Source organism: Hetaerina americana, unplaced genomic scaffold (assembly GCF_022747635.1).
Source record: "Hetaerina americana unplaced genomic scaffold, ioHetAmer1.1.p SCAF_10, whole genome shotgun sequence".
Taxonomy (NCBI): domain Eukaryota; kingdom Metazoa; phylum Arthropoda; class Insecta; order Odonata; family Calopterygidae; genus Hetaerina; species Hetaerina americana.
This window is the reverse complement of record NW_027286070.1, coordinates 72,231,836-72,253,765: the sequence shown is the minus strand read 5'-3', so window position 1 is coordinate 72,253,765 and position 21,930 is coordinate 72,231,836. Positions and strand designations below refer to the sequence as shown.

The following is a 21,930-nucleotide window of genomic DNA, read 5'->3' as shown; positions in this document are numbered from 1 at the left end:
GTTTTGAATGTGTTAACAGTGCGTTAGTTAGCATCCCTTTTCAATCTTCCATTAGTTACTCTGGCTAAATGACAAAGTTCGTCAAAGAGAAGTGCTGACAGAAATTGATTAAGTCAGCTATGGTCGGAACCTTTTTTAGAAAATCAATACTATCGGTTGAGAACGTTAATTGCATTGACGTGTCGCAAATTTAATAGGCTCTCCATCTCAGATCTAGACGATACAGCTAGTACTCGTATTCTCCTATCTCATTCATTCTGTTTTTGCATGCCCTTTTTATATTCAGAATTTAGGTTTTCTTCATAAATTTCCCCGTCTATTCCATTACCTCCACGGATGTGTATCCACTTGTAAGAGGGTTAGAAGTAATTGAATAGTACAGGGGACTGAGTGAGATGGTCATAATAGCGGTTATTCATGTTGAAAATTAGATCTGCGTCCCTGAAGGCGCATTGCCCGACAACGCCATCGCCTTTCGTCGAATGTGCTTGAGCAATACGCACAATTGATTGCGATTTTGGGAACTTGAATCGGAACCGATGCACGACGATTAATTTTCAACTTTTCGTTTAGCATTTTATTTGCTTCAGTCTCTCATTTCAGCCAACCTTAGGTTTATGCGTCCATTGACCATGCGAAAATTCTTCGAAATCTTTCTCAAAATTCTAAAAGGTGCTATTCACCGTTTTCCTTTCACGATCTGTGTCGCTCCTCCCATTTCTGATCACAGTTCTCCTTTATGATTTAATGCTATGAAAAGTGATCTAACGGTGTCTCACGCTATCTCTTTTTCCTATCACCTACGCTGGTTATTTGAAATTAGACATTTATAGTGCTTTACTCACAACAATCTTTTTATGGTATTTTATAGAAGATTGATACAGATTCGTGAGATTGTTCAATAGTTGCTACTCGGAATTTTTCATTCATTCTTAGACAACTATTTCCCAATCATGGGGAATAATAATGTTGGTACTCGACCTGAGATGATCAATGTGGGTAGGCTGAAAACAAATGCACACATGTTTGTAGAGCGCGAACAAAAACAAATAGCAAGGTCGGGAAAAAATTAAATTAAAGTACAAGTTTTCCTAATTCTTAAGTTTCAAACTCATATATTTATTTTTCAACATAGCCACCGTTTAGGCGAACACATTTCTCCCGACGTGTAAACAGGTCTTTTCATTCCGTAACTGAAAAAGTCATCTTCCGACTTTTATCGAATCCAGAACTTGACCGCTGCCTTCACCTCATCGTCCGAGGTGTAATGATTACTCTTGAGGTGTCTCTTGAGTTGAGGAAAAAAATAAAAATCGCAAGGCTTAAGATCGGGGGAATAAGGAGGGTGTGGAATCGGTTCAAATTTCAGGTTTCGCAGAGTCTCTCCAGTTGCGCGCGAGGTTTGTGGACGAGCGTTCTCAATGTCGCAAGATTATTGGCGCCAGGCTGCATTTAACGCGTCAAACTCATCCTTGGATATTCCAATATGGTTTGCGATACGCTTTTGAGTGATTCGCCGGTCAGTTTGAATCAAATCTTCGTTTCGAGTTGGCGATGTTTATCGTCTGTGGCAGTGATCGGACGTCCGCTGCGTGTTTCATCAACAATTATGGCTTTTCCAGGCTCGCAACCACGAAATTTTACTACCCATCGATTTACAGTAGACCTATCAACAGCATCGTCACCATAAACAGCCTTCAAACGACGATGAATCTCAGTTGAACTCACTTTTTCAGCAGTTAAAAATTCGATAACAGCACAATGTTTAACTCGCGTTGAAATAGCACTAGAACACGTCTCCATACTTCCGCTTCTCAAAATACACAGGATGAATCTAACGACCTCAAGCCTAGGCATGTGTGTTGAGGGTGAATGTTACTTCCACATGCCAGAAGGATTGCTTCTGAAGGTCGTTTTTTTTGTGTTCTACAAGCATGTGTGGATTAGTTTTCAGCCTACCCTCTTATTTTCGATAAACGGTCAAATAGAGAGATTTTAAAGCATTCTCGCTAGGATATTCTTCGATGCGGGGGATTGAATTTGCTTCGATGCGAAGGATTTTTTGAAATATCTCCTAATGTATTATGGTTTTTCATCTGCGTTTTTAGTAGTGGGGCCAGAAATTCAATTGTTTGGAATGCATTACTATTGGAGTACTTGGAATATTCAGTCGAACGTGTGAGATTACTTTCGCATGATTTTAATTCATATTTTCATTTTTATTGCAATTTTCTTTTCGTTTTACTGTTCTTTTGACTTCACCATTTTACCGTCGTTTTCCGTTAAACTCGAGTTTTTATTTGCCATCCATTCACTTGACTGTGAATTGTCTCATTATTTTTAAGTATGAATTCCAAGTGTGGTCAGTGCCTACTTGACTGATGTCGACGTAAATGTTTGCAGATAGCTCCTGAGATCTAAATCCCTCTCACATTGTAAAACCATAATGCTTTTCCCCGTAATAATTGATGATATTAATACATTATCTACGAAGCTAGATGCATTCTAAATGTTTGTGGTGTGAAGTAATGAATATGCATGGTGTCAATACAATCTATTATTACTTTTTTATGATTTTCTTTTAAAATGAGGGCATGATATAACTAGATTTCGTATTAAATAAGTGGAAATTCTCGTTAATATATCCGTGAAGTTAGCAAAGTACGCCAAAATACGTACATTCTCAGAACGGTCGTGTCATTATACAGCTTTACTGTTTAAGTCTCCCGGTCGATTTGCTCAAAAATTAAATCTAGATCGATGCCGTTGTCCTGGCAACCGTCGGCATAACGACTAACACCCTCTCTGCCGCAAACAACACCTGCTGGATTACTGGCGGGTGGCGCCAATCAATATGTGCGGACTTCATTCGACTCAAGTTTACCATATCGCCTGGTCACAATTCTTCGGAACTTCCGTGAAATGAAAGATCTCAGCTTGGAAATGTTTGATTGACCTCCACTATCCGCTTTGTTGCCGTTCGAAGCTGAATTATTCGGAGCCATCGCCATGCTGGACCCCCTGTGCGCTGCATTGATGTTATACAGAACACGGAAATTCGACGCCTGCATTTCCAAATGCGATAAGATATTGAGATGTAATCCTCAGCACAAGGTATGACGGTGACTTAAACGGGTGGGCATTGCCTTATGTACTCGATTGCAAGACAATCAGATCACTTCCCTGGAGAGGAAATAGAATGTTTATTCGTCAACTTTAATGTAAGTTTTTAAGTATATAGTAGATGTTAAAGGCTGTATAATAATGTCAATGTGAGTAATCATTATGTAAGTACAAAATATGCATATATATATAATATATATATATATATATATATATATATATATATATATATATATATATATATGTATATATATATATATATTTATATTCACAGTTTGTTTATATTCATAGTTAGTTATATTTATAGTTTGCATAGTGACGGTTGAACTATGAATATAAATATATATATATATATATATATATATATATATATATATATGAATATATATATATATATATATATTCATAGTTCAACCGTCACTATGCAAACTATGATGTGGTTGTTAAGAAAAATTGATGTTATAGGACCTCATTGAACATAAAGTGTTCATGTGTTCATGGTATGGCATACGATTCGGTCCATTTTCAACAATCTCAGTTCCTTGTTTGGTAGCCATTTCTTTTCAAGTGGTAATTTATTGCTATTCATAATTTTAAATTATACATCGTTTATATTCGTTGATTCCTGATTTAGTGGGCATTGGCCATTAGTTTTATAATACTCGTATAATCGCAGGTTGATCTGGACTTCCGTTGGCAGAAACGTGTGCATTGGTGTAATGTGAAAAATATATTCGCTGACCAAGCTGACAATTGCCACTTATGAAGTTTCGTTTCTGAGGGATGAGGAGTCATCAATAGGAATAGTGTAGGACTCTTGTATCTGATGAGTTATATTGGCAAAGCTTACTTAGCCCTATGCCCGAGCCTAAATGATACGCCGTCACTCTACGTAATGATGTTCACTTTTATTTCGTGGCACCCAATCGTGGACTAGAACTGTACTGAATAATCCGATACCTCTGGCTTCAAACCGGGACCGTCTACTGGGGAAAACAATACGCACGCCGCGGTACCAAATCTAATCCTCTCTTGGACGTGCTAGGCGGTATCATCGAGTGGATTAGGCCACCGAATGGAATACCAGGCATTACTCCGGTAGTCCTCTTTGTGTGTGTGTGCCTCAACCTTGATATTCCTTGCTTGGCTTGTCAAATCAGTTTTAAAACTTCACTGGATCACTATAAAGTATTTCAGATTTTATTTTAATGCAATATTTTAATTTATAAACGGAGTAAAATGAGATTTTCGGAGTCCATTCCAAGCTGACAAACTATCCTTGCCAAAATCCCATCGGTTTTGTGCAGGAATGCGAGGTAGGACTGCGAGTTTGATTGCGGTTATATCAACGCGGCTAAATTTTTGTTCATATCTGATGAACGTTAGCGATTTTCATGAACTTATGTGATTCCGTGAATGTAACTTTCGCAATATCCATCGCCAGTCGTATCCAAGCGATTAGACAACAGAGCGGGCTAAATGACCCCATTGCAACTTTGTCACGTAACTGTAATCGTAAATATTAATTACTGAATCAACTAATGCTGCCGCCATTGCGAATATTTCCCACAATGATATTCCTTTGTGTGATGAGATACTAAAATCGGCATTCCATTCATTCCTGCTCCCTTTGCAATAGAATCTTCCATCACGGCAATATACAGGGTTCGTCCGGAAAATAAGTGTACTGACTCCTGGGCTGGGCGCGCCGCTCCAGGCGCGCCCAGCACCGCTCTGACGGGCTGTGATTGGAGGGGGGTATGTTGGCAAGCGACGCTGAAAAAGGCAGTCGGCTCTGAGCTGTGGTGTAGTGAGGAGCTCTGTTAACGCGAACCTCCACGCTCGACCCACGTCACGGAACGCGATGCCGAAGCAGCGTTATTCCATCAAATTTGCGGTAAAGCTTGGGAAATCGTCTACCGAAACTGTCGGTATGATTAACCAGGCTTACGGGGAGTCAGCCATGTCCAGAAACATGATCTTTCGGTGGCACAAGATGTTCGTGGAGGGCAGAGAAGAGGTCGACGACGAGTCTTCGAGAGGTTCCCGATGATGCCTTCGCGGGAGCGTTCCAGGAATGGGAACGCCGCTGGAACAAGTGTATCGACTCACAAGGGTCCTATTTTGAGGAATATTAGCTTAAGATATGTAAAAGTGTAATAAATTATTTTTCCTGAGCTCAGTACACTTATTTTCCGGACGAACCCTGTAATATACATTCGCTGCGATCTTCTGGACCACGGGCTCTAGTATTATTTGAGATTCGAATACAATGGGAATGAGTTTTCGCCTTGCGTCTGAATATTTCGGGTGCTATGAAAATGCCCCCTTCTGCTTGGAAAACGGTTTAATTATTAATTGATTTTGGATGCATACTTTTTTTATTAATTCCAGTTTCAAAAAATATTTTAACACGAAGTGAACATTTTACCCTCGCCTTCATTCGATTTGCAAAAAGATAGCGATGTACTTCGTTAAGGCGAACTTGATGAGATTAACTTTTTGTCATTTAAGGGCGCGCGGGTCCTGCTGCTTCAATGCGAAGTGGAGGCATGCCTGGTGGACGAGTGGGCGGCCGAGTGGGATGGCCCTGGGGGCGAGGGAACGCTGGCCACGGCCCTCCTCGCCCACTCCGAAACCTACGCCTCATCCACCACCCCTGGGACTTCTCTGAGAGCTGCGGCAACGCCTTCCGCTAGCGCCATCGGGTGAGTCCCCCTGCAGGTGGGATGGAAGGGTTATTACGAGCCTGTTTCATCTGAATATATAGCCTAGGAACCGTGGTGTTTCATTATCATCGTCGGAAGTTGTCTGTCCGACTATGTAAGGGGCGAAATATGAATATTGATGAGACACTTTCTCAGTATCACAACTTTTTTAATGGACTGAAATGTGTTGTAAGGATATTGTGCCTGCGACCAATGCTGCTTTAGAAGTTTCAACATTAACTGGGGCCACATTTGCCAAACGTGCACTTTATCGCACCAAATTATTTTCATACACATCCACATTTATTCAAAGCTATTGAATCAGTGAATAATAATTAAAAATGTACTCTTATTGTGAGAAATTAAAAAAATACATTTAAATGTAATATTTAATCATTCAGATGTTGAATCTCTGAAAATTTTTATAAATACCGATACAAATTGTCATTGACTAGTTTTTATACCGCTATCAGTATCAATAGAGAATTCTTCAAACCATTTTGCGAATAATTCCTTTCTTTGAAGGCGCATGATGATATTACAATTAAAAGACTTGGAATGTAGTGGCCATATAAATTAGTTGAAAAAATCTCGCATTTTATTTCCTCGGATTTCTTTGATACGAGCACTTAATATCCGCCTACCCTTTCACCAAAATCGCCACAGAGGCTCCCAGTCGGTCCACGCGGGGTCAAAGCCCCTGTCCCGGGGGGTCGTGAGGGGGCCGTCCGCCGCTCCCTTGCCCGGCACCGCTTCTTCCCTGAGAACAGCCCTGCGCACCGCGCATTCGTCCTCCCGGATGCGTTCGGGGACAGCGTCTTCCCTGAGGCCACCATCCTCCGCCACGGCCGGGGCAAGGGCCGGCGCCGCCCCCACCCTGGGCCCCTGGATCGTGGGAAGGTCAGTCACCGAGGCCGCAGCTCCTGGATTGGCGAAGACCATCTTCGAGTACATCCTGCTCAAGGAGGGTAATACTTTCAAGGCGAGTGAAAGTCCTTGCTTTCAGGTGCAAGTAAACGCCAACTTTTCTAACGCAGTCAATTTCAAGGACCCCACTCCGACCAATTTCATCTTCTTGTAACTCGGTAGTGAGTAAAATTTGATACAGAATACTATAGCGAGTATAATTAATGAGACCTTGATATATTTCGTTGATGCCCGTTTAAAGAAAAGCATGGAGCAGATAACTCTGTAGCTTTTCAGAATATAAGCAGTTAATAATAATACTTTAATATTTTTTATACATGGCACAACCATATTAAATGTCGTCAATTGAAATGTTAATTAATATTTAAATATATGATCTTAAATTTGATGAAGATTTTCACAAAAGAATTCATCAATTGAGTAAAGTGGGTGAGCAAGTAACCAGCTATATACCCAGTTCTTGAAATTCGGGATATAGTCCGATTACAACTGAGTATGCAGCCAGTTGTTCTATAAAATGTTCATGTCATGAAATGAGTTGTAAGTTGAGGATAGTCTACAATAAATAGTATTTAGATTTGATTTACCCCTTAAAGCATAATTATGGATATGAGATCTTAGTTGGTAAGTTTCTATATTGACTTTCACATGAATCAGAGCCTTAAAGATATATAAACTAAATTCAGTCATGATTCTGTAGCTATTAAAAAAGAGGTTTGCAGGAATCATGTGGTGGTATATTAGCAAGAGTGTGATTAGATCTCTTTTGTAGTAGCAAGATTTGTTTAGCATGTGGGGAATGATGCCCGTCCCCCTAATATTCCCCATGTTGTTGCCCAGGGTAATCAGTGACTAAAGAATGCAAAAGTCCCTTACTTAAAGGTCAAGGGGATAGTAAGCAGCCAGAACTCAAAGAGCATCTCATAAATTCTTTAGATATATATAGATAAAAGCTAATTAAATGAAGGATACAATGTATATTTCCACTGTCCTTTAACATGAATTTCTACACACACTGTCTATTAACATGAATTTCCACAAAGTTGAGTGAGGAACAATTGAATAGATAAAAGCTCTTTGTTTTATACAGTGCTCTGAAAATTTAGTTTGATGAAATTATTAAATGCCTAAAATTTAAGGAATGACATTATGCTACTTTTAATTATATTTTAAAACAACCGTGCTGGTAAAATGTTTTTTAATACCTAATACTTACATCTGTGTGCTTGCTTTTATGATCAGGATTCCTCGCACCAAGTTAATTTGTTTGGTATGGTGTCAGTTCCTAAAGGAATACAATTATAGTTGACATGTGCATAACAGGGATTTCTGATGATTGATAGGTTTGAAACTAGTTTTATTTAATTCTTATCAAGTACTTACATCCAATAGCTCTGCACTGTTACACTGGAACATATTATGGAAGTGGAATCTTTTAATTCACCATTTGGTAATTGAGTGTCATGTCCAGAAATATTTTTATATAATAATTAAAATAAATTAACAGTTTAACATTCATTAAAATGCAGTGTCACAAAATGGAATAATGGAGTGCGTGAGGGAAGGATAGCACCAAAATGGGGAAAATCAGGGATATTTGATAAAAAACAAGTAATAGATTATTTAAATGAAATTAGATTAATTCTGAAGTTTTGAGGAGATTCCCTGGGAATTGGATATCTTGGAAGGCTGGAATTGGTAATGTTGATCTTGAACAAACAATTACCTGTTTTCAGATGTTGCAGGGATGACATCATGCATATTATTTTTTTCAATTTTTTGTACAACGGAGAAGCATTATTAAGGAATCCAAACTGTATTAAACTATTTAGGAATTACAATTGCTCTGAATATATTTTACGTATGGGATTTTGTAGCAGCAATGAAGTTTATTTTGATGAATTATAATTTATATGAAATTAAATGTCAGGTTTTCGTATCTTGAGTATTCCTGTTTACAATTTAAAGTGATATTTGGGATTTCAAAACTTGACTCCTTATGGTGATTGCCTCTCTGTTTCAATAGATTGGTTTTGATCATTGAATATATGTCATGAGAAGTAACCCTTGCTGAATAAAAATGTGTTTGCATTCAACTCCCTGCTTCTCTGTAATTTTGTTTTCAATTGTGAGTGCAGTTTAGCTCTGGGTGCAAAGCCTATGTATATGTTCAAAGTATTCATTTATACCCACAGTCGGTGGTTTCCACATGTGAAGGAAACAAAACGTTTTCCTCTGACTCTCCCTAGCTTTTGAGAATGGTTTATGTGAGTTTAAATGTCATGACATTTTTCATAGTAAAAATGATGGGTCATTAGGTGATTTTTCAGGCAGACAATTACAACGTAACCGCTTGCCATTAGACTTCCCTCCTTTACTTTTCAGGCAATGGAATTAGCTCTTGAGGCTGCCAAGGTATGTCGTCGTGGGGATATCAGTTGGTGGGAGGAGCAGGTGGGTCGCTGCTTGGCTTTGACTGGGAGATTGAGGGAGTCCAGAATTGCTCTGAGGACCTCCATGGGACTTCCACCAGGAGGTGATGGAATATACGTAAGGAAATCACATAAGACTGTACCACCATGTACAGTTACATTTTTTCATAAGTCCTGAGGGAACTCTCTCTGACCGCACTAGTAACATGAAGGCAGTGAGATCATGCGAAATTGTAATATCTTACAAAATATGCAAGATCCAGTTTTATTTGGAAAAGTTTTCAGAGTTATAAATGAATGAAATTATAGTTACTTTGAAGTTATGTAAGTATAACAAACAAATGAAAAAACAAAAATTTCTTTCAATAAAACAATAATGCAAATAAAAACTTTGACTACTCTGGGTATGCAGCTACAGCTACAAGAAACTATATATTAAGATAAATAAAATATATTAAAATGTCTTATAAGTTTGAAAACACAAAGAAGTTACCTTGAGGTTTTTTTAAAAACATTTTCGCAAATTTTTACAGAAAAAAGTGTTAAAAGCTAATTCCAGGTTAATATGTTGCTGAATGTAGCTTTCAATTAACCGTGAAAAGTTTTTGTGGAAAAAGTAGTCTACTTACTTATTAAAGTCAAACAACCATATAATTTGCAAGAAGTTATGTACTTAATGAAATGAAAATAAATTCTAAGAAACTGCGGGAGATGTCGCAACAATAACTTTTAACGGAGTCATCCGCTAATGTGCATTTCAATGCAACAATATCAGAGTGTAAAAACCGTTCGCCACCAACCAGGATCCCAGTCAAGGCAAATGATTTTTACACTCTAAAATTGTTACATCGAAATGAAAATAAGTTAATAGAATGTTATTATGTCCATGGATTCAAGGGTGATTGCCTGGAATCAAACAGCTTCCTTTATGGAATTAATACATTGAATTAAAGAATTTTAGTGACTTTTATGAATATGGCTAAACTCACTGGTATATAGATAGAGTAATTGATCATAAGTAAGGATTATTTTTAAAAAGATTTCATAATATGCTGTAGGACACTCCATCATATTCTCTATTTGCTGTGCATAGTGTTTGTGCTGCAGAGATAAAGATTGTAGGCCAAATATAGCTTTCCCTTCCTTTTTTCTTTCTAGCCTTGGGTTTAAGACAAAGGTGACTTTACCTAGCTAGATGCAGCTTCCTCTCGTTTGTTTATCCGCTCACCATATTCCTTTTGCCTTCTTTTTCATTCATGTTCTTACTCTTCGTGTTGCCTTCAACCATTGCCTTAAACATGGAGGTGAAACCATAAAGATAAATTGCGTGGTGACGAGGCTATATCCCCCTTGATGCGTTCAATGAAGAGATCTGAATAAGTTGGGAGATGATTCACAAAAAGTTCAAAAAGGTTTCAAATAATTACTAACCATTTTTGAAGTATTAAGTTGATGTTTGTATGTTTTGAAATATTCACTTATCTCTTGCTCAGCTGTTTAATGCTATCCTATGATAATGCTAAATTAATGACCCATTTGAATCAGAAAATATTGCTTTCTTCAATCAACATGTTAAATGGAAGACTAGCGAATACAGAAAAAAGTTCTTCCCTAATATTACTTCCTGGATCAACTCCTGTGTCCCAGCAGGCTCACCTGCCTTATTTAACTCACCTCACTTAACTTATACTTCCAAAATGACTTGAAATGGAAATCCTTATCCAATTATCCCAATAGCCTTTCTTCAATTGTCCCCTACACTTTCTCCAAACCCCTTCCCTCCATTAACGGACCAGTGCAATACAAATCTATCAGTGAAAAACTCTTCTGTGGGGTTATATAAACAACAGACAGGGAATCCCAATTGTACAAAAATTATCTGGAATTGGATGTATAAACAATTTAAAAAGATGTGAGAGACGAAAATTATATTAAAAATATTTCCAGGCAATCGATTTGGTAAAACTTCCTTCGTTGGTATAAAAATTCATTAAATTCTTATAGGTTCATCAAATACATTAGCAAAAGTTAGAAATGAATGTTTACACAATGAATTGTTGCTAAATGAATGAAGAAAGTAATAGAATAAATATTTCAATCGACTGGATATTTACATTTGAAAAAGCTGTTAATAAGTGTAATAATTTTATTCCAACCTTAGGTCACTACCTATAAGCTATCTACCACAGCTGTAAGTTTCATGATATTTTAAATATTCACTAAATAAAAAATATTTTTTCCCTCAAAAGTGTGGAATTGGAAGTGTAGAATACCTCTTATTATTCAATTGAGGACACCATAGCTGTTTTATTTCACTTGTATTTAGTAGTACTATCTAAATTTATCATTAACTTAATATCGGTGAGCGTCCAAAGAATGCATTTTTTTGCATATTTTGTTTGTTTATTAATAGTATGTAAAGCAAAGAGTGCTGGGAATTGTTCTGGTATCCACATTGCAAGGTGGTCATTGTTTTGGGATGGCTTCCTCTCTTCATAGTCTGAGCGTCAAGTGTCGGAGAGGCAGCGTTCCCATGGTGCAGAGCCACGAAAGCGTACTCTGAGTGGTGTTCTGCGTCTATCCCGTGTTGATGCTCGACTGGACCAACCCCTAGCTGCCATCTCTGTTTGCCTTGCTGCCCTGGGACACTTCCCAGGTGATGTTACCCTCTTGACAGAAATTGCCAGGTGAGTGATCATGGTTAAATTCAATCTTAAATTATTTGAGATAAGTTCACATGCACGGATAGGTGAACTCCAGGCAAATGCAGCCTTGGGAAGCCCTCTGGCAGAAAAATCCTTTGATCCTATTCTTGTATAGGAAAATCAACAGAGGAAGCCTTTCACTGAGAGTTATTTAAAATTACTACAAAATTCCAGTTTGGGAAAATATCTTAGCTTTTTAAGTAAATGAAATGCGTTTGTCTCATATTTGTACAAAATGGTCATGTGAACAATAAATGAGTTAAAGTGAATGCATTTGTAGCTATTCAAAAAGTCTCATGACTGCCATCTTACTTTAAACTGATGTTAGTGTTGCCATAAATAAGTAAAGTATTTTTATGAAGAGGAAAGGTAGAGTACCTGCTGTCAAACAAGGGTAGCTGGATACTCCAAATGATATTTGCCCACACTTGAAACTTCTTCAAAATATTGGTTTATCTTTCTCATAGGTTTTGATGATACTCTGCAATTTACAAGAACATACACGAGAACACAACATGAAATTTGTGATTACAACAATTGTTTTATGTACATGCATATAGTAGTGCCTTTGCCTTATTCCCTCTAGGGATAGGCAAGGTGAAAACAACCTGATTTCAACATATTTCAGAGAACTCCTTTTTTCTTCCTTAAAGTCATAGCATCCCATACACAGTGCAGTTATTCCACATCTATCTTTATCTTGGCTTACCAAAGTTACATTCACACATACTTGTAGTGCTGTAGGAAGGAATATGCTTTCAAACATTGATACTCAGTCCGTATTAGACTGAAATTAATTGTCTAAATATATTCTACATCTTAGCCCAAAACCTTTCTTCCAAATTTTGAAAGCATTTTAATTCCCTCATACATGCTACAATATTTTTCAAGCAATGTACCAAGTTATGAAAAATCATACAATTGTTCCATTATTTTGCTGTTATTACTCACAGTGCAATCAACAACTATATAAAATCTTTTGCTATTGGTTAACCAGTTAACCTAATGCATATTGAGACACTTAATAAATTTTTTCTTGCCATTAAACTACACATTTGCCTGTCCAGGCACCTCCCTCTCTTGCTCTACATTGTCATTGACATGTATCATTCTGAGTATCAAGTTTTACAGCTATGAATGGAAATGTTTATTCTCTCTCTCGTGGTTGTGTACTTTTTATGAAAATTGGAAATCCAAAATTAGAGATCATATATGTTGAACAACATTATTCGGGATGTTCGGGTAAGCTCTTCAGACCAGCTCTTCACCTACAGCTAATTAAGAATACTACTAGGAAGAAATTTCAAGATCCAAGGTAATAAAACAAAAAAATGAAATGCAGAGATTACATGTTTCTCATAGGTAACAATTTTCTTTCCATCATCATTGGTTATAACTTTTATAGGACATGAAAGGATCAAGTAAACATTTCTTAATACTATAATATTAAATGTCTACATTATTTTCTTATTGTTTTTGCTTTTTGATCACTCCTAGAATCTCTTTGGTTAATTCTGACTTGCTCTCTTACTTGCTGATTGCTTTGCTACAAAGTTTTGCTCTCCTTTCATTTCAAAAGTGGTTCTTAATTTTGTGGATAGTTACTAATAGATGGATGGGTATGATATTCTGCAGATGAAAACATTTAGAGTATTTGATCTTGGTCAGTGTATTTGAAACAATTTCTACCAACTCTTTATATTATTCATTTGGTAATTAAAATAATTTGGGTAATCTGCTGTAACTGATAGAAAAAATGTCAATATTATGTGTTAACTATCATTCTGACTCATTAGAAATGTACCATTTGAAATTATCTGTTCAACTGTCATCTCGTAGGCTTTATGAAGCCCTAGGAGATGAAGAAATGTCGATCAAATTCTACAAGGATGTCCTGCAAAATGACCCAGTGAATACTGAGGCTCTTGCCTGCATGGCTACCCACTATTATTACAAAGAACAGCCAGACATGGCTCTACAATTTTACAGGTGAGTATTTTTCACGAATTTAAATTTTAGTTGTTAATTTTAAATTCATTATTTTTCAATGCGTCCATTGAATCAATCATAACCTGTGATTTTGAGTCGTTATTTTCTATTGCTACTCAGAATTTCTCTGCTTTATGCACAGAAAATCTACAATATCTTTTTTGATCATGGGTTTTTGTACTCGGAACAAAATAAGAAATAACTGCTACAATTATTTTGACAAGAGTTTAATTATTGCTTTTTTTCATAGAATTCCATTATAATTTATTGGAACACGTCTTAAAATCAGGATGCCCCATTTTTAATTCTGAATATGTGTTCCTGTGTTTTCATGAAAAAATGAATCAAGTATAATATTATACATTTTTCATGGGAATTAGAACAGCTAAAAAACTACTTAAATCATCTGAAACATGTCGGCAACTTAGTGATAAAGCTTTTAGAGATTACTTTTGTTTACAGTAAATTTGATTATATAGCTAATCCTTTTCCTCTGGATCTTTCATGGAGGGTTTTTCCATTTATTTGTGTTTTCATGATGGAATTTAAACAGAAGTGAGCTTTCATTCTTAAAAGAGCCTGGAATGAACAAAAGAGAGGATAGTGACTAGAAAGACAAGAACAAACTAAACACCTTCTCTAAGTAGCCTTTCACACTGGATACCACTCCCTCTATAGATATGTCCAACAAAGAGCCAATATTTAAAGCAGCATCAGTTCAGTGAGGAAAATGAGATATCTGAATCAATATTCAAATGATCCCATTCTATCTCTCAAAACAGAAGGTAAAATTCAAGGTACTAGTGGTTTCATCCAGGATTAGCTAAATGGCCAATTAAAATCAGGCTGAGGATGTATAAGAGAGCACTTAAGGCAAGACAAAGATCGACTTCAGCTGTTGCAGAGTACTTGATATCAGAACTGGGACTCGAGATACCCTTCAGCGAGGCTAAAGTTTTGGCAAATTTGACCATGCTTCCCTCATCTAATCAAGCAACAGTTAAGGCAGCCAAATGATCATCTAATTTTAATGGAAGAGAAAGTTTTTATCTAACTAATATCTCACTCAGCAAAGTTCATCACAGCGCTGGATCTTGCACCAACACTGAACTTTTAAACTGTCAGCTTTGACCAAAGCCCATGCAGCGGGGGACATCACTGGTCATATTTTACATGCATGCATTCACAATTCAATGTACCTACACATTTCTAATATATCTTCTCTCCATGCATCATTCTCAAAGTTGAATTATTTATAGAAAAATATTTTTGAAGTCAGGCAGGTTTCTGGAGTCACTTTAGTCATTGAATTGAATTTACTACTATAGATTTGATCTGTAGTTTCAGCTTTGGGGATACCTTGATTTAGCCCAGTTGAATTTTGCCCTTTTAGAACTTGTTTTAATAACTATTCATGGCAAAAAAATGGAGCATAGACGAGGTTTGGTAAAAAATTATCACGACTTTTGTATTTTTTCAAAAATAATTTATTTATTCATGAATGTCTATTTTGTCCCCTTCAAAGTAATCCCCATTAGATATTACGCACTTCTGCCAAAGTTTTTTCCAATCCCCGAAGCACTTCAAAAAATCATTTCTTGTGATTTTGTACAGCTCCTCCTTCGATGGAGTTTTTATCTCGTTAATGGTAGCGTGTAGCATCGTCCTTTCATGGGTCCATTCAGTTTCGGGAAAATGAAAAAGTCACTGGGGGCCAGATCTGGGGAACACGGTGGCTGCGGCATCATTGGTGTGTTACTTTTGGCCAAATATACGCGCACAAGTAACGATGCGTGAGCAGGGGCGTTGTCATTGTTCTTCGACAAATCCAGGCCTTTTTAGCGGATGCTTCGCGCAAATTGCGCATAACTTGCAAGTAATACTCCTTATTTACCGTTCTACCCTAAGGTAAGAACTCATGATGCACCACGCCCCTGTAATCGAAGGCAAATGCAAGCAAAACTTTCACACTCGACCGAACTTGGCGCACTTTTTTCGGTCTTGCCTCGTGCTGCTGCTTCCATTGGGATGATTGGGAGAATGGGAGTTTCCACGTCATAACCGTAAACCCATGATTCGTAGTCGCGGATAGAGTCCAACACCTCATTAGCAATGTTAATGCGTTGCTGTTTTTGGTCGAAATTGAGCAATTTTTGTACGAATTTCGCGGCGACCCGTGTCATGTCTAAATCATTAGTAATAGCGCGAGCCAATCGATATGTTTAGGTCCTCAGCAATTTCTCTGACGTTGATTCGACGATTGGCAAATACTATTTTCTTCACTTCATCAAAGTGTTCGTCTATTGTTGACGTGCTCGGGCGTCCGGCACGCTCTTCGTCGTTCAAATCTTCTCGGCCCTCAGAGAACATTTTTCACCACCGATACACGTTGTTTCGGTCCAAGATAGCTTCTCCATATGCCACAGTCAACATTTTGATTGCGTCCGCGCACTTAATTTCGTTTTTCACATAAAATTTGATACAGATTCTTTGATCCATTTTTTGGAACAGGCAAAAATCGAAGACAAGCCAAAACACGTCCGAGCAAAACAGCTGTCAAAAATTAACGGAACATTCAAAATGACCCAACCTTTCGGCACAAGGGAGAGACTTAAGTACCATATATAACGCCACAAAAAAATCGTAAATAAGATATACGTAACCCGCGAAAATTCCAAGTTCGCGTACCTCGTATTCAGTAAACCTCATATTCAGTAAACCTCATATTTAGTAAAACTTATTGTAAACTTCTCTTTATGCTGTCTGCTTCCAACTGACGAGGAGGATATCAAAATAGTAGTGACTTCTCCATCTGGAAAATTAAGAAAAAGAAGCTGGAATGCAAAAAAGTTTGAAATGAAAGTATTGTTTCTTAGTTGAATTCTTTCTCTTGTTAGCAAAGATGGTGTATTTTTCCCAGGGTATAAAACCTTGCATCATCATTTCTACCCAGAAGAACATTTGACCATGTTTTTGTTCAAATCTGGAATATAGTGGTGGTATATAATATTAATACAATTATTAAATCCTAATACCGTCTTCCCTTTGAGAATTGAGGCCATGTGCTTTGTGGCAGTGTTCACAATTAAGCTACTCTATTGTTTGACAGGCACCTGATGCAACTAGGAGTGTGTACTGTTGAGGTGTTATGCAACATGGCTCTCTGCTGTCTTGGAATGCAACAACTCGATTTGGTACTACCTCATTTATTTAAGGCCATCGCAATGGCCGAAGCATCCGGTGATACTGAGACTATTAGCCAAGTTTGGTACAATGCTTCACACATCGCCATTGTGAGTAAACATCTTTGTATGCAGCTTTAATGTATCCCGAGCAAAATAATCAAAGTGTCTTTAAACTGGATCTTTTCAGTAACTTATATAAAGTTCAAGATCTTATGAAAAATATTGTGATGTCTTTAGCTTAAAATTTCACTTGTATTGTGAGCTGTGTTTTAATACAGACTTTACTTGTGGGGAGAATACTGGTGAGGATTCTAAGAATAATAAAGGGAACTGAATATTTTGAGGAAGTCATTGCTTCTAAGTATTTCAAATTGGATTGCCAAGGTTTATTTTATTTATTTTATTTAGTAAAAATTGTGCACATACAGCAGGATTGCCAATTTATAGTGACACGTATAACAGCAACATATAAGGACACAAACATACAAACATCAACAAGACTATACTATTGAGGGAGGTGTGAGAGATGTGTCAGAGAAAGGTTTATAAATGTGTTGGCTGGGAGTGAGAGGGGGTCAATACTTTCGGGAAGGGAATTCAGTAAAGTGGGGAGACGGAAGAAAAGGGACCGTTTGGTGAGGGACAATCTGGGAACGGGTTGGTGGAATAAAGAGTGATCGCGGGTAACTCGGGGGGGAACTCTGAAATTGATAAGGATTATTGTGCAGAAGATTCACACCAAACAAGGATCAGTCAAATATTGGGTTTGGCATAATGTTATTTGTGTACGAAATTTCAAAAAAATACATTATAAATGTAAAAATAAAGAAGTTTTGACATCTGTCAGTTCCCCTTTGGAAAGAATAAAATCCACAACCTTTTGGCTACAATCATGCTATTTTGCATTTTCAATGCTATCATGCAGAATTTTGGCCCTAACTCATTCAAATTTCCTTTACTTGGTATGTATTTTCCCCATGGTTGGAGCTTTACACCAATGTACAGTTGTTTAGGGATTGTGTTCTGTAGGAAGACATCGGCATGCTAGGTTTAACCATTTCATTTTGTGGCCACGTGACTTATATATTTTAAATTATTTCATGAGTATTCTTTGGCATTTTAATGAAGTTTTTTTGCATCTACTCCTCATTGGGATTTGGGAAACCATTAGAGTTAAAGAAATATATGACAGAGGTGAAGAATTTTTCTTCTCTAATAAAATAAATACATTTATATTTTTGATTTAGGATATGTGCATCATTTTTTATGTAAAAACTTACTATCAGTAGTGCGCAATGGTATTCTAGATATGCTATTATTTACCAAATGTTTAACATGACTTTAGGAATGGACTAGACCTAGCGATGATACTTAAGAATAACATACGTATTATTTTGCATTCTCTTTTCCCACAGAATGTTGGAGACATTGTCCTGGCGATGAAGTGTCTAAATCTCTGTATTTCGAATAACCCTAATCATTCTCCAGCTTTCAACAACCTAGCAATCTTAGATTTGATGGCATCAGACCCAATGGAAAGAGCAGAGGGACCTGGGATTGGTGATAATCCCCAATCGCCATCACTTGATGTCATGGTTGCCCACCTCAGGACTGCATATGCACTTGCTCCTGATGACTTTGAACCAGCCTACAACTTGGCTGTCATACTGGAAAAGGTGAGCAGTTGAATTTTTATGCAATCTAATGTTGGGCGTATAAGGGTGTGCATTGAAATTATCAGCACATCATATTTCATGACCACTTTTTCAATGTCCTAGGAAATACTGTGTTAGGGTGAGCTTGCTATGAAGTATGTCAAAGATAACATTTTCTGAAGATTCCATTGGTAAAGATGGTGAAACTTCTGTCTTCAGGGTCAACTTATTTGGTAAAAACATTGGAAAAAAGCCTTAGGTGCATCATGAGATGAAGACATACTGAATGACAGGATACTCGTTAAAATATTTTTAAGCGGGGTATAGAGGACCTTATTGGCTTGGTGGAAGACCAGGAGGTTTGGTGAAAGAGCATAGCTGTTGAAATGTGCATCATTCCTAATTCTTGTGTGATTTTGTATTATGTAATACAACATTGACCAAGAAATATTCAGGAAATTTCATTGGAAAATAATTAAGTTAATATATAATTGTCAAAATATTCAGGTTATGAAAAATTGTCTTTTCAAGGACTTTTAATGGGAACTCTAGCAATCACCAAAAAATGGTTTTCTTCATTTTCAACTCCTTGGTTATGGAAGCAATTAAGTCTTGCAAATATGCAAATTTTGGGCATATGTATTTAAAAATACTCTGATTCTATCATAAATTGATGGAAAATTTGGGAATAGGTCCATAGCATGACAATATATGTACAAATAAAAGAGCATGGAAGGAAAAAATCAAAAATAGAATTCAGGAGAATTAGATATGCCTGAATTTTCCAAATACAGGTAGCCATAACTGAGAAATCAATGCATTACAGTGCTTACTTTTGCAAATTTTCAATGTGATTCTGCTTTTATAAAACTTTTTGGAGAGTGATTTACTGGGAGAAAATGTTGTAACTTTGTATTGTATATAAGCCTTTGGTTCCTGTAACGTCATGTGTACCCTTTCCCAGTATTTATAATTCCCCATTGCATTCTCTCATTGCTGTGAAGTTTGGTTTCCATTAATTTAAAGAAATAGATTTTTCATGCGTGAACAGATTTATCATGCTGGAGCTATATTTATACACATAAAGAATATATATGAACAAATTGATTGAGGGAATAAAGAAATTCAAGGGAACAACCCTATTATACGTTTCTCATTACAGAAGCCTGTAAATATACATTTTAAGTTGATATGAACATTTATTGAACTATCAATATCTGATGATTTTGATTCATTGCCAGTTTTTATTTCTCTAATTCTGAGATAGTTCTTCCAATTCTATCAATGTATAGAAATATGTGACTGAGAACTCGGCATTAAGTTTCAAATTACTTTATAATTTTTCAACTTTCATCTTCAAAATCGGAGCTGCACTTGGAAACCATTTACTGTGTTTCTCAGTGAACCATTTGTATAAGTAGTCATCAAATGGCTCATTTTTGAGTTCTTGAACTCTGAAGTTATAATCCTGAGGTTTTTCCAACTTATCTTTGAAGCAAAAAAATGAGGACAAAAGGAAATATGTGTTGTATATAAGAAGCATTCCCTTGTAATAGACTTCAACCTTGACACAATGGAAGTTCTTCTTTATCTGAAGACACCTAGAGCTGTGCTGGCAGGAGCAATGATCATTGCTCCTGGTAGACACACATCAATGTCCTCCCTATGGAGACAGTACAGTAATGTAATGTGTATTGGCAAGACACATTAATGACCCAACTTAACCCAATACGCTACTGACAAAACTTTGGTGGAGTATTAAGATGTGACATGTTTTTGGAGCTACTTACATTTTTTGGATTATACGCATTCCTCTACAATATTCATTATCACAATTCAGATGCCTTTCGATGAGAGGGAAGTTTTGCATTGCATTTAAGTTTCTTTTGTACATTGGCAAATAATTTTTGAAGATGTTTAAAGTCAACGAGTGTGCCAAAATGAGCATCTAGAATTCTCAATCCATTTATATTTCCGATCAGGTTTTTACATACAGGTGGGGACATGGCTGACTGGAGGGCAAAACTAAAAATAACTCAAGCCTTCAATGCAACAATTACAGAGTGTAAAAATCATTCGTCTTGACCGGGATTCGTACCCAGATCCCGGTCAAGGCGAATGATTTTTACACTCTGAAATTGTTACATTGAAATGAATATTAGCGGATGACTCCGTTAAAAGTCACTGTCATGGCATCTCCCGCAGTGTCTTTGGAATATCACAAGCCATATTATAAACATTGTTCTAATTTGAAAACCACTGCACCTTTTGAAATCCACTTATTCATTTATTTTATTTATTCAACAACTAGTAAAAGAAAACAAAATTGCCCTTTATGTTGGAATATAAGCAAATGAACATTGTCATTATCTGGCACTATCTATTGTATTAATAAAACAACTTACTTCAAGCTCTGTGATACTTTATGCACCTGAACTTCCTCGGAAATTACTGGTGACACAGGGAGGAAAAACTGCCAGCCCTACGTTGAATGGTGAATTTCACATGCTGTTGAGGCGAGCTTTATCCTCATCTATTAAACCAACCCCCATGTGATTAACTGTGGTTTTGATTTGGGGATTCTTCATTAGCCAGCCAATAGTTATTTTAAAAAAATTCGTTTTAAATATTTTTTCAAAACTGTTCCAAAGTGGCCGCTGTGTTTGCCCCCGGGTAACTTAGAAAAACACTGGTGAATATTTACACAGCTTTTGAAATTGTTGAGTTTAGTATATTGATAGTTGATTGTGTTATGTTTTGCAGATGGGTGACACCCAAGCAAGTCTTACCCTGGCTCTCAAGGCACACCGAGCTCATCCTGAGCACATTGAATGCAAGAATTTGTTGGATCGTTTGCATGGTCGCCTTACACTGTGAACTGCCCTCCCCAAGAGGAGTGGCAGTCATTTTTATATGCTGGTATGAGCAAAAATGACATTAATCATGTCAATATAAAAAGATGAATGACTCTGAGAGGCTGTTTCTAACAATTTGGGATGCTGCTACTCTGCTTAAATAAAACATTATTGGTGGACAAGGTAAATTTTGGTGACTATTTGGAAAACAATATTAGCATTTCTCCATGAATAACATTGAGAACAATTGGCATCTAAGTATATTCATCTTCTTCAGAATGAGTGGTGTAATGGAGATTTGGGTCTCTGTGCAGAAAACTCTAGCACTGTGCTATCATATCAATGTGCATT

General features: G+C 36.9%; 1 protein-coding gene across 1 annotated transcript; it reads left to right on the top strand.

The window, feature by feature from the left end:
- Positions 1–13,693: 13,693 nt before the first annotated feature.
- Positions 13,694–21,601, top strand: BBS8 (tetratricopeptide repeat protein 8). Its single transcript, XM_071599002.1, has 4 exons — positions 13,694–13,884; positions 16,994–17,177; positions 18,485–18,745; positions 21,488–21,601. Exons 1-4 carry the CDS (start codon positions 13,694–13,696, stop codon positions 21,599–21,601), a joined length of 750 nt encoding a protein of 249 aa, XP_071455103.1.
- The last annotated feature ends 329 nt before the right edge of the window (positions 21,602–21,930 follow it).